Genomic DNA, 14,869 nt, shown 5'->3' with positions numbered 1-14,869 from the left:
ACATAGAGCACTGCATCGCCCCTGGCTGTTATGAAAACAATTGCACTTCGATGGTTATCATACTGGCGGTTACAAAATATAATTTACCTTAGTCCAACTTGATTGCCATTTTACACGGGCCAAATTACTATATTTAAACTCCGATTAAGGCGACTTCATAGCTGAGTAACTGAAGTTTAATCGTCAACTTATAATTGTACTAGCTGTTGCCCGCGTCTTCGTACGCGTGGATTTGTATGTTGGTGGTTATATTTATATTCTACATGAGCATAGAACTTCATGCAGCAAAAGATTAATGGACGGTTAATGATTTGTTAATAATTATACAATGCATGAGATTTGTCTGTCATAACCTACGAAATTTCAAGCCCCTACTCGTAACTAGAAACATTTTTTTTTCAAGTCCATTATTTAAAAAAATGCAAGAAATGAAACAAGTTTTAAAGCATTGGTAATAAATTTAAACTTACAATCCCTTTTAACCCTTTTAGGGGATGAATTTTTTTAAAACGCTGAAATAACTTTTCTTGTTTTCTTATAATATGCCTTTATACAAAAATCCAAGTCCCGCACTCACAAAAATAATTGATGTCCATACAAATTTTTCACCACCTTGGGGGATGAATTTTCAGAAACGCTGAAATCAGTTTTCTTCTCTTTTCATAAAATACCTTTTCACAAAGTTTCATGAATCAGTCAGTGAGTCAGTCAGGACACACGCATTTATTATAGGTATACATATATAGATTGTCAAGTGTGAGACTGACAAAATAACCATTATTTATAGACAGCTAAGTAGATATTTGCAGGAGGAAGAAGATTTTACTGACCAATCCGATCCGTTCCCTGCAGACAGTTAACGAAAGTATAATAATTAAAGTTTCAATGTCAATGTCTATGTCATTTTACTCATTATCCATGCAGCATTATTGACAATCACGAACATTACTCGAGGTTCTCTTTTTACCAAATTGCTTTGTCAGCTAAACTTACATGTTTTGCAATTCAAATTACAGAGTACGAGTGTTAAAGTGGTTCTTCGAATACAAACCTGATAGGGTCCCTCCTATTGTATTGTCGCATATATGCAATTGGGCTATAAGATAACAAAAGTATCTAATTGCCAGCTGCTAGGAGTAAACCTGATTGCAATCTATTTGTATTTACCACCTCTCTATGTAATAAATATTTATTTCGAAAAGTCGGGATTGTTTCCAAATTTCGCTTGTCAGGTATCAAACATCACACAATGATTATCGGCGCTTGAAAGTAGCTTTTAATCGCAGCTCGGCTAATGCAAGTGAACAATTACGACTATGCTGTAACGTTGTTGGTCTAAAAGAACGGTCATAATTCGTCAAGAACTATATCATAGTAATGTGATTACCTATAGACGCCGTGTGACGGTCTGATTAGGCGTCGATGTGAACTAGAATTATTATTAGAAAAACACAAGTGTGATGTAGCAACAGTTATTTGTTTTATTAGGGGCCAAAGTTGTTGTTTAACTCCTCGTGCCAATATTGATACCCGAGCACGCGAAAGATTCCAAAATTGAGCCCACGAGCGTAGCGAGCGATTGGAAAAAATTGAATCTTAAACGAAGTGGAATCCTAAAAAAAACTTAGAATTAGGTAGCATTAAATTACTTTCCCACTCTTGTGGATAGCATGCAACATTCTTATCAGTTTTTTAAGAATAAATAGTGCCTTTACAAGCTGGTGTGGCTAATAAGTACTTAAAACTCATTTAAAACCTTGTCACAGAAGGGACCTAGGTTTTTGTATTATTTATACAACCTAGGTTTTTATTAATATTATATGTGGTCAATACAATGGCCTAATGTTACGCTTGTCATTAATCCTTGAAGCAAGTTTCGTAAGTAAAATTTGGATGTGTATTTATGTCGGTGCGACAAAGCAGTGGGAGGAAGTCATGCGCATTATACTTGGAGTTAATGACAGCTAACTAGCAGGCCCGTGTGTACAATAACCCATAAAACATTGTTGGGAAATATTTTTATTGCCCGCCCAAGGGACTGAAGGGCAGACCCTTTTACTAGCTTTAGTAGGTAGGTACATTGTTGTTAAAGATCAAGGCCACACTTAAAGTACGTAAGTCTCATTATGAACTGTTATTAAATGATAAGCTCGTGAAGTAGTTTACTTAAAGCATAAAAAAACATGTAAGTAAAATATTGAAATTTTGAAATAGTTTTTTTTAAATGATAAATACATAAAAAATTATCTTTAAAGCACTTGGCTTCGTATTATTTGAACGCGTAATTAGGTACATATTTGCTAAATAATATTAAACAGCAAACTGATTAATGTCATCACCCATTGTAAAAATAAAAATGCTAACTAAACCAACAGTGAACAAAAAATACTCATATTTTCCTTATTCAGCTTACCCCTCTCAACCCCCTAAATTTCCCCCTAAAATAAGAAACGGTTTTGACTTATTTACAATATTGCGGCGGCGGTAATTGCTATAACTGTTCCAAAATTTAGCGATTTACGTCAAACGGTCTCTGAGAAAAACGCATTTAACCGATTTGCAAGACCGAAGTGATCCCATAAGTGAACAAAGTTTTGTACGGAACACTATTTTTTTTTTCGAACGAGCAGACGGATCACCTGATGGTAAGCGATTACCGCCGCCCATGGACACCCACAACACCAGAGGGGTTGTAAGTGCGTTGCCGGCCTTTAAGATGGGAGTACGCTCTTTTCTTGAAGGTTTGAAGGTCATATCGGTCCGGAAATACCGCATAATATTTCATTTTATTTAATTTATTACCTTACCTATACCTATACCTTACCTATATACTTACTCGTCGTACCTACATATGAACACTCCAGTAAGTACCAGAGTGTAGCGAAGGTAGGTATCTATTGTCACTTGGCTAATCAATAGTTTTACAAGGGAGCAATGTCGTTGTTTAACCGCTCGTAGTAATATTGATACCCGAGCAAGCGAAATATACCAAAATTAAAAAGTGGAATCTTGAGGGTTGCGAGGGTTTCTAGACACTAGGGTTAAACAAATTTAGCCACTGAGTGCAATACAACATTTTTCACCACACCAGCGCGAGGAAAATAGTAACAGTAAAAATATATATCATTCAAATTCATAATTTAAAAGGAAACAACACAAAATTTGCATCAAATTATTTTTCCCCTCACTAGCTCGGAAAGTTGTCGTTTATCCTTCAATACAAGCGGGGAAAAACGCGTTTTATCCACTAGTGGGGAAAGTAATTTGACCTTGGATGGAGCGTGTTTAAGTAGCTTGACAGATAACAAAACGTAAAACGCTCATGATAATGGTTCGTTCGATATTAATTATCATTAAATAAATGGTTTGAGAATCTAATAAAAATACCAAATTTAGCTTTATTTAATGATTTTAAGTCATAAACCTTAAAATTCCATAAGAAACGTTTGTTTTTTCATAATGATGTTAAATATAATTCTGAACGCACAAGTTGAGTCGATGCAATTTCAAAACGCATCGTTGACATTTCATACATCTGAAATGTCAACAATTAAAAATACACAACTTCCAGAGTTTTCTGTTATAATATCGTAAAGAAATGAGTGATTCCAGTGATGACGGTGATCTAACGCCTGTGGATGTTGCACTTTCCTCGCTATAGTGAGGTGAAAAGTTTTGTGTTACACACGGGCGCAAATGTATTTTACTTCTCGTGTGTTGAAGCACTCGCTACGCTCAGGATTCTATTTTAGAATTTCACCTATAGAATCCTTTCGCTTGCTCGTGTTTCAATTCTACACTCGCGGGTAAAATACAACTTTGCACCCTTGTATAACAAATAACTATTGCCACACATATGGATAAAATGCAACTTTCTCATCAGCTTTTGAACAATCAAGAGAGCGTTTACGAGCTGGTGTGGTAAAAAAGCTATTAATAATTAGATAAAGCAATACACGGTTATTTAACAAGATGTAAAATAACCTTAACTAGATCGTCTATTGAGTAATATTAGAAATCTTCTAACAGGATATACCTACTTATACTTAATTAAATTAACGATAAGCGTGATCAATATTCAATGAGTAAGTATTGAATGAAGCTGTGGTGCAGATATGTTTACATAGGGAAGGTTAGTTTGCGTAACAATGTAAATTGGTTTTGTGTCATCATTTACCTTAGGACCGATCCTGGTTATTCATGAATAAATTAAGTTGAACTAAGTGTCTTACAATATTTTAGATTTTGTGAATAGGCAGTGACTAAATAGTCTAACGACCTCAATGACCACGACTGCTCGTGAAGAAGACTGAGAAGAAGAAGAAGAAATAGTCCAACCTTTTTAAATGTCAACATATTTCCTTGATTTTACTACCCAAATAGCAATCTTCCAAAGCACATGTGTCACATTTTCTGCTCAAGTAGCTGTGTAGCTGCAACAGCATGTCACTCGCCACACTCGCCCGGTTAGAAGGGTCCGATTGACGGGCCGCGCTCGGCGGAGCGCAAAACGCGCAAGTGCGCAGTGCTCCCTAAGTAAATTCAATCTTAATTCATTACGAATACCTAATGTAAATATTAATATTATATTTTAAATTTGTAGTCGCCGCTGCTTGCTAGGTCTTTGTTTTTGTTATATTTGAGGCAAGTTTGCAGTAGACAGAGTGTGCTCCTATTTTGCCTAATTTGCAGGTGATATTAATAATGAAAGTCATTAAAACCATTCATCCCATTTAGATTATTTTTAACACGCTTTTATTAGGTCGACCTGTATGTAACTAACTATATAATGGAATTGTAGTTGATTTAATTGTTCTCGTGGAAGTGGTAATGTGTGTGCGTTACAGCCGCGCTCTGTTTACGACCGAGCAATGTCAGGTTTGGCAATGGTCATTCAAGGATGGTGGTTCCTTACAATTTACTATTTTACGTCATTATTAGCTTCTGTGCTAGTCTATTGTATTGGTTTTTGTCACACAATTAATACAAAGCAGGCATAACCACCCCCCTTGTGGAGTTGGTGGAGGAGAATTTTAATTTTGAGTTGAAATTGTTGTCACTTAGTATATGTATCATGCTAGCGTTGTGCCGGCTTTTTGCCACGGTTTATGGGAATTCCACACTACAACTGCTCCGCTTCACAACTAATTCCAAGAATTGGCGTAGGCACTAGTCTTTACGAAAGCGACTGCTATTTGACCTTCCAACGCTGAGGGGAAACCAGACCTTATTTTCCGGACGATGTTTTCTTCCCCAAAATGCGACTAGTACCACCTAAATATCAAATGATGCTTATTTCGTACATAAGTTCCGAATAACTCATTATACGAGCTGGGTTTGAACTGCCGACCTCTACCCGCTGTGACCGTTGTACCTAAGTATTAACCCCATGAAGCAGTGGTTCCTAACCTTTTTAGTACTGTCACCCCTTTGACTAACTAGGGAACTCGATTTTACCCCTCCTCCATAATCATTAATATTTTTTCTTATAGATAGTTTTCTTGTAGTTTTCATTAACGACTTGGCAGAGAGTCTTTTCTGTCCATCACTTTTGTATGCAGATGATCTAAAGGTTTTTACGAAGGTACACAATATCGATGATTGCACTTAGCTCCAAAATGATCTACATACTATTTCTGACTGGTGTATTAGCAATCGTATGTTTTTAAACGTGAGTAAATGTTTTGTTATATCTTTTTCTAACAAAAAACAGAAAATTTTCTATGACTACGAATTGGCCGGTCAAAAACTAGAACGTAAAACTGTTGCAAAGGACCTCGGCATTTAGTTTGACGAGCAACTGAATTTTAGATACCACTACGAGTATATAACTAAGAAAGGCAACCAAATGCTGGGATTTATCCTTCGTGTTACTAAAGCCTTCAAGAAACCGAGCAGTCTTCTCTGCCTATTTCAGAGTCTCGTTCGTAGTGTACTCGAGTATGGTTGTATAGTCTGGTCGCCCTATTACTCAGTACACTCTAACACCATTGAGCGAGTTCAGAAAAAATGCATCAGGCTCTTGTCCTATCGTTACAGACGTGATCTCCTGCGTCATAGTTATGAACAGAGACTACAAACACTTGACATCTCCTCTCTTGAATCTCGTCGTCTCTCACAGCACTTATTATTCCTTCACAAACTTCTACATCACAAAATTGACTCGCCAAGCCTACTAACCCTAGTTACGTTCAATACTCCTCGATTTAGATCCCGTGCTCCTAAGACTTTCGCCCTTCAGGTCTACAGAAATAATACCTCTTTTTACAATCCAATCGTCAGAATGTGTCGCCAGTATAATGAATTGGTATTTAAACACAGAGATATTGACATTTTCGACTCACGGCAGGCAGTATTTAGGAGGCAGGTTCTTAGGGTTCTCGGCCATCATCACACTTCCCAATAATAGTACGCAATTTGACATGTAATAATTAAGTATTTGCGAAATGTTGTAATTTGTAATTTAGTGTAATTTTGAGTAGTTTTAGGATTATTTTTTTTTTATAATTTTAGGATAGTTTTTGCTCCTTATATTTCTTTCTTGCTGTGCATGCTTGCTTTGGATGGCATTCTTATGTAATACCTACCACTCATGTACTCTTTGTAACAATGTTGAATGTTGTCTGTTTAGTGTGCCTTTTAAATAAAATAAAAATAAAAAGATAGGTACCCCCGTAAAATGCCAGTTTTACCCCCACGGGGGTAATTACCCCCAGGTTAGGAACCGCTGCCATGAAGCGTTGGTAGCCCAACGCTTGTCACGATTAAATGATGACTCACGTTAGACCGGGCCGGAGCTTCCGGCGCTTCGTTTTCTATGGAAAGCATCACGTGATCACCTGTCATGTTATAGAAAAGTAAGCGCCGGAAGCTCCGGCCCGGACACGGCCCGGTCTAACGTGAGTCATCCTTAAATACGCTCAACTATTGAGTTTTCATATCTGTATCCTAGAATTTTTATTGATTCATAAAATTACAAATCTCTGTATTAAATATCTGTATTAGATTGAAATTGCACCAAGACGTACAGTCAAGTGTAAAAATATGGGTGCATACAACTTACTCACAAATATGTCCCATAGTTCTTAACTCGCCGACATAAGAGCTATGGGACGTATTTTGAGTAAGACCCATACTTTTACACTTGACTATACGTCACAGACTTGAGAATTATAAATACCTAGCCGCAATTCGTAATTTCAAGCTTCTTACCGGTCTATTATAATTTAACTGTAATTGTACTCTAAAGATAATTAAAAACTAGTTTCAAGTACTTACGCCATAGCTAATCAGTCATTAGGGATTTAAACTTAAAACATTCAGTTTCAATCCAATGCCAATTATCGTTCGGATTCCTTATATTTTTCAGTTATTACGTAATTCATTAATAAATCATATAGAGCCTTTACATTTGTGACAAATTCCATTCTATTCATAAATAGGTATAATGTTTTATTATTCCGTTGATTAACATCGATTAAGACATACTCGTAGAGTATCGACGACACGACTTTAATATGCAAACCCTGTATCGGCAATATTCAATATTTAACTTCGTAATCGTAAATATTTTTGACGTTTCAACCCAATTTTTTGTTTATGTAATAAAGAAAGTGTTCTCTGCATTTTACATCAGTTCTGTGTAATTAAGTCTCAAAAGAGGATATTTATTTAATATGAGATTGCTCAATATATTTCGCTAACATATTATGTAAAGGGGCTGAACCGTGACCAAACTTACACGTCTCGTCGTCATTCGTTTACAATAATGAATTAATTAAAGACGGTTACTCGTATGGCAATTGTTTTCGTTTAAAGTATTTTTATCAAAATGTATCCAAATCCAACATAACGATAATCCATATTGATATAGCATGGAATACCCGGAACAGGTACCTACTCTTAGAAACAAAATTTTGAAGGATGGATCTGCAATAAAGTTTTGTATCAAGTGTAAATTACAAAACGAGACAATAATTGAACAAACTCAGTGTCTGATTCTCAGAAACAAGTCTATAACTTCCTTCCTTCTTCATAATGATTTATTTATTTATTTTAGCCTTAATCAATTTCAGGACCAGTAGTGTTCCCCCCCTCGCCGCCCGGTGATCCATCCCAGACCAGCGGCGTGGTGGTCGGCGCCTCTGGCTACGGCTTTGTGCCCCCGGGCTCGCAAGGTAAACCCTACCCCTCCGGCCGATGATCACTAGTCAACGTAGTTAGTACTAATAAACATGGGAACAATTATTAATACTACTCCTTTACAACTCCTAATTAATGCCAGCATATTATTTAAAAATTTTGGACCGAACGTTCTCCAAACAGACTGCGAGCAATTTGCACAATTATCACATCACAGCACAATCATTTTAAAACTTAAAATTTAAATTTATGGCCCCGGAATCAAACGATTAAAGAAATCTAATGACCATCTCATGTATATTTTAATAATACTAGTAGTTCGCCCCGAACGGAGAACTTGCGGTTCGCCAAAAAGTTAGATTAATTGAATGCACCTACCTAGTCCGCAAAAAATCGAAAACCGCGTGCGATTTATTGCAAGGTCTGTGGAGCCCTTAACTGATAGATTTGTCACCATCGAGATTAAAATAAACTGTATCTGTGGTAAGCTGTAATCTTACTTGTGAAAATTAAATGTCAAATACCTTTCTATTATGTTTATTTTATTTCGTTTTTATAAATCTAGCCATTTTAATATCGTAAATTATAATCGGCGCGGCGAATGATGATTTCTATGACAGTTCCGCCAATTAGCTTTTGGATAGATTTTATTAAAAAATATTGAAGAAATAGGTTTTTACCGGCTTTTTATTACTTAATTGTTACATTTCTAAATAAAAAAATGTGTTAAAATACCAAAAAAAGTCCAAAAACATTTAACATTGACAGTTACTCCATACAAAAATGAACTGTCATAGGAATCATCATTCGCCGCGCCGATTATAAAAACAATTTTATAAATGTGTAAACCGAGCACTTTCATTTGATACCAAACTCGACCATACTTTCTTGCAAAATAAATGATCAGAATGGCAAGACCCCTCACAAATAGCTTTTTGGCCTTCTAGGCTCTTCTAGCTCCATAACCCCTTGATCGAGCTTGCTCATAATTTAATGAAAAAAATATAATGCCTTCATCTACACATTTACCGAATTTCATTTGAATTAGAACAAATTTACTTAAGTTATAGTCCATCAAACTATCCTCTGATAGTTCAGCTTAAAAACATCGAAATGCCGGGACGTGCCCCTAGCCAGCCGCGTGTTTCAAGCTTCCAAGTTGAATGTAAGAACTTCAATTCGCTTCGCTCGCTCGTTCGATTAAAGCACCTAATCCACCTTATCTATTTTATAAATCATGTGAAAAGCGATAACCGTCTCTTCCTTTTGCCGTTGCTTAGTTAGTTAATCGGCGACTTATGCTCTTAAAAACGATTATTACTTATTGTTCTCATGTAATGCCACAACGCACTCGGATTTCCCTGAACTTACCTCAGAATTGAGCAGCTTTAAAATGGTAGTATAAATTAGTTTTTATTCTTGCGCAGTCGCTGATATTAAGTGATATGTGAGAGAACTTTAATACAGTTACACCTCTTTTATTATAAATTCTAGATTTATAAGCTCAATTTACTGTTTGAACTACTGTATAATACTTTTCTAGTTTAGCAGTGAAAAACCAAATTGACTAGTAGAACTCCCTTAGTTGATTTTTCACCATTTTAAAGATTGCTTGTATTTTATTGTGATAGTGTGCGGGGTTAGTTTAGAAAATAGTAAATTATTTTATAATTGTAGACGTGGTTAATGCATGGGTATTTTGTGCATGTATCCCAGTATCCTAGTTTGGCGGTTTACCTTAAATCTGTTTGTTTTTAGATGCAATAACGATAAAATTGATTAATGGACTGTATTTGCTAAAAAATGTTTACACTAACTTTACACACCCGTGTATACTATATTTTAATAAGAAATCGCGGAACAAGTAAATATCAATGGAAAGTGCACAAATCACATACCTTGAACTCGAGGTTTGCTGCGAAGAAGGCTAGCTTTGGGCGGCTCTGGTATCTAGGAATATCGTGCAGCTGCTGTCTTACCGAATTACCCTCTACCTGGACCAGCCTACGAGCTTAGCTTTGTACTTTTCCACAGCACACATGTGATTGGCACTGATTTTATACTATTCTATACTTGGTTAAGGCTAAAGAGCGACTTTAAAGTAGTTTTCGACAACGGAGCACAGGACAATGTGTGCTCTCCGAAAGTAACGAGAACGAGTTATGGCTACCGGAAATGGACTCTTAGTGTTGCCCTAAATATCACGGAAGTCGTAAGAAAATAGGGTTGTGATCCAAAACCGATACGAGAGTTAAACATACCGCCTACCTAAATATACAATATTTAATAGCATTAGAATACGACAAACTTAAGACTAAATCTATGCTAAGTGACGATACTATGGATGTTAATCTGAGAGTGGCAGTGGGCACAGCTTGACGACGGGTCTTCTGTACTGACCAGTAGCTGTCTGAACTGTGACAACCCTGCACACACCATCAGCTCCAGGATGTAGAGCCACAATGCGGCCAAGCGGCCATTTTAAGGGACTTGTCTGCTCATTCAACAACAGAACCAAGGAACCGACGACAATATTCGTGTTCACTTTATTCCATTTTGTCCTCTGTTGCAAGGTATGAACGTATTCAGCATGCCACCTGCGCCAAAAGTCCTGATGCATTTTCTGGATCAGCTTCCAGCGATGGCAGGGGCTTATTTTTTGATCGACAAGAGTTTCCTCAGGGACGATCGACAGAGGTTCTAACGTTAGAAAATGACCGGGCGTGAGCGCGGCGAGGTCATTTGAGTCCGAGCTGAGGGGAGTCAAAGGACGAGAGTTCAGCAAAGATTCAATAATTGTCGTCACGGTATAAAGCTGTTCGAAGGTTAACCTCTGGTTCCCTATAACTCTAGCTAGATGTGTTTTTACTGAACGAATCCCAGCTTCGGCTAAGCCATTGAAGTGGGGACTTCCCGGTGGATTAAATGAGAATTTTATTTCTTCCGCATCAGCAGCACCTTTCATGAGAGAACCGAGGTAATTACTGGCTCCAACAAAGTTTCGACCTTGATCAGAGACAATATGGCTACACCGACCGCGACGAGCGACAAAACGTTTCAGTGCACAGAGAAAAGCTTCAGTCGACAACTCTGAAGCAAGTTCAATGTGGATGGCCTTGGTGCTGGTACAAACAAAGACACAAATATATCCTTTGAACGTCTTAACACCGCGACCACGTGCGAAGGCGATATCGAAAGGTCCGCCATAATCTATGGCGACACTCGAAAAAGGTTTTATTTGAGAAACCCGACATAAGGGTAAATTTCCCATAAGCGGCGCAGACGCCGGGGAGGGATTGGCGCGGAAGCATTTGACGCAGCCACCAATCACTGCCTGGATTGCTCGCTTGGGCGATAAAATCCAAAAGGATTGCACAAGTAAATTTTGTAACGTTTGGGCACCTGGGTGTAAGAATCTTCTATGATATTCGTCAATTATTAAGACTGTTAACCGGTGGGAGCGAGGCAATAATATAGGATGCTTGACCGAGTATTTAATAGGCGAATTAGCCAAGCGACCGCCCACCCTGACGATACCCGCACTATCAATGAACAACGAAAGCTTGCGCAAGTATTTTGGCAATGAATTTAAACGACCCTCTCTCAAGTGATTGATCTCTACACCGAACGAAGTGAGCTGCACATGTTTTACTAAAAACATGAGAGCTGCTGTCGTCTCAGAGGACTGTAGAGATCCGACAACCTTCTCGTTCTTAGACGACCGTAAGAAACGAAAACAGTAGGCTAACACACGCTTTAATGTGAAAAGCGAGGAAAACCTGTTGAGAAGTGTATCAACCAAGTCAGGTTCGCTGGTGGCGACTAAACTACAAATCCGTTGCTCATCAACGATAGCATCGTTGGCTGGAGCGTCCAAAGCTGAACAAGGCCAATCTTCTTCCTTCTCTAGGAGCCATGAAGGGCCCTTCCACCAAAGATCACAATCGACCAGGTCTCCAGGCAATAACCCTCTGGATCCTGCGTCAGCAGGATTATGATGGGTGCTTACATGGTGCCAACGATCAGGAGCGATTATATCCTGTATATGGCTAACTCGGTTAGCCACAAAGGTTTTCCAGCGCGATGGACACGACTTAATCCAAGCCAAAGTTACGCTAGAGTCAGACCAGGCAAATATTTCCTCCACAACATGCAGAGGTTCTAACGCTTCTTGGACAGACTGCATCAGATCCGCCAGCAGGACGGCAGCCTGAAGCTCCAGACGACAAATAGATTGTTTACGCAAGGGCGCAACCTTCGATTTTGCACAGCAGAACTCTACAAATATAGAGCCCTCTGCAGTAACAACACGACAGTAAACGACAGCGGCGTAGCCTCGTTCTGAGGCATCACAATATCCATGCAATTGTAACGAAACAAAAGAGTGGATGATGCGACGAGGAATGACTACGGATTTCAACAACGACAATTGAGATCTGAGTCTCTTCCACTCTAAGGCAACTGCTTCAGGTACATCATCGTCCCACTGGACCCCAGATGACCACAGGACCTGCATTAAGTATTTCGCATGGAAAGCGACAGGACAGAGGAATCCTAACGGATCATAGATGCGTGCGATGTTCGACAAGATAATGCGCTTGGTGCATCTTTGATCAGTGGGTGTCGCTACCTCAAACTGGAACGAATCTGTCTGAGGACGCCACGACAAACCTAATATTTTAAGCGACAAGTCAGAGAGTTCGTCAAAGTGTTTGAATTCACTTGAATATAACTCCGAGGAGGGAAGATCAGCGATAAATCCCTTTTGATTGGAGGTCCATTTTCTCAAATGGAACCCACCCGACGACAAAATTTTGGAGAGGTCTGATCTGATTTGTAAAGCTTGCTCAATAGAGTCAGCGCCCGTGACAATGTCATCGACATAAATATCTCTACCTAGCACGCGTGCACCTTCAGGATAGACGGTTTCAGTCTCCTTAGCCAACTGCGCTATAGTCCGCAAAGCTTGGTACGGAGCCGACTTTACCCCATAAGTAACTGTGCGCAATCTATAGTCTTTAACCGGGCCGTCACTCGAGGAACGCCACAAAATCCGCTGATAATCCGTGTCTTCTTCCGGCACGAGAATCTGACGGTACATGGCTTTAATGTCACCTGTGAAAACTACTTTGTGCCACCGAAATCGAGTAAGTACATCAAAGATATTAGTTTGTAATTTAGGTCCTGCCAAAAGGGTATCATTCAGCGATATACCGTTGCTGTCTCGAGCACTTGCATCGAAAACTGCACGAAGAGGCGTAGAGACAGACTCTGGACGCAACACAGCATGGTGTGGCACGTAGTTAAATTTCCCGACACTACTTGAAGGAGGCTCTACCTGTTCCATGTGACCGCTGGTTTCATACTCTTCCATGAAAGAGACATAAGCTTTACGAAAATCCGCATGCCGAGATAGCTTGCGCTCTAACGAGAAAAGTCTTCGCAATGCGATTTCACGAGTGTCCGAAAATGTAGGCTTATTCGTAGGGTCGACGAAAGGTAAGGGTACCTCGAAACGGCCTTCACTCGTACGACAAAAATTATTAACGAACGTATCTTCGCAAAGTTGGTCCTCTTTCGACAACACAGGTTTACTGGGACTACTAATATTTTCTAACTCCCAAAACCTTTTTAGAGAACTATCCAACGACAAATCTGATTGCGAAGGGTTCGGCACGAAAAAACAATCCTTCCGACAAGTTGCAAAGGATTGTGCATAACAATCACTGCAGTCCCCCATAAGAACCCAACCAAAAGTGGTCTCTATTGCTCTTGGTTGACCCGGCTTGCCATCTCTTCGACCGCTCAGAAGAGACGAAGCGAAAATCTGAGCATTAAAAAGTAAATCGATTGGTCCCGGAGTAGCAAAGTCAGGGTCAGCAAGAGACAAGTGTTTAATATGCGGCCATTGCGACGAATTAATTGCAAAGCATGGCTGGTCTGGAACGATGGAAGGAAGCAAGGCTACTCGACAATCAAAACCCTTTACATTTGTTCGATTGGGTTTAACAGAACACACTAAAGAACCACAAGAATTAACCCCGGTGTGTCCAATGCCAGTTATTGATTCACCCGATTGACTAATGTGCAGCCCGAGCCGCTTAACACAATCTTGTGACATGAAGTTAACCGCACTAGCAGGATCTAGCAAAGCACGAACAAGCTGATACTGGCCCGAGCCATCTCTAACAGCTACTCGAGCAGTAGCAAAGACAACTGTTCCATTATCTGAGACAGTGGTCAAACTCACTGCACTGTTCGACGAACCGCTCACAACTGGTTGCGGTGAAGGAACAGTTTCCGAATGTTCATCTTCCTTTTTACCGAAATGTAATAAAGTGTTGTGTGAGTACCCACAAATACTACAACGTGATGTGTTCTGACACTGCTTTACTTTATGGTTCTTTGAAAAACAAGACACGCACAAACATTTCCCTTTAATGAATTTAAACCGGGCAGAGGCATCTAACTTTTTAAATTTGTCACAAGTATCCAAATTATGCTGGTCAGAACAGAAGTCACATACTGCTGTTGCTGCCACAAGAGTGACCTTTGTCTTTTTTTGATTAAAAGTAACATTAGTTTGTGTCTTATTTGAAGAATTGCCACCTACCATAGACTTAGTGTCCGTCGCTTCTAATGCACGAATCTGCTTTTCAAGAAATTGTTGCAAAACTTCAAAGTCAGGAATTTCATTTGAATTAAATTCGAGTTGAAAAGCCTCACG

The 14,869-nt window shown here is 39.0% G+C and overlaps 1 protein-coding gene across 2 annotated transcripts in view; it reads left to right on the top strand.

Annotated features, from left to right (window-relative positions):
* Positions 1–14,869, top strand: part of LOC134741986 (uncharacterized) — a 53,767-nt gene that overhangs the window by 22,787 nt on the left and 16,111 nt on the right. For both annotated transcript variants that reach the window (XM_063674903.1, XM_063674894.1), the window contains one exon: positions 8,076–8,177. In XM_063674903.1, the coding sequence (XP_063530973.1) occupies positions 8,076–8,177 (102 nt within the window). The remainder of the gene's footprint in view (positions 1–8,075; positions 8,178–14,869) is intronic.

Source organism: Cydia strobilella, chromosome 1, assembly GCF_947568885.1.
Source record: "Cydia strobilella chromosome 1, ilCydStro3.1, whole genome shotgun sequence".
In the NCBI taxonomy this organism is placed as follows: domain Eukaryota; kingdom Metazoa; phylum Arthropoda; class Insecta; order Lepidoptera; family Tortricidae; genus Cydia; species Cydia strobilella.
Note: the sequence above shows the minus strand (reverse complement) of the source record. Positions and strands in the feature narration are given on the sequence as shown.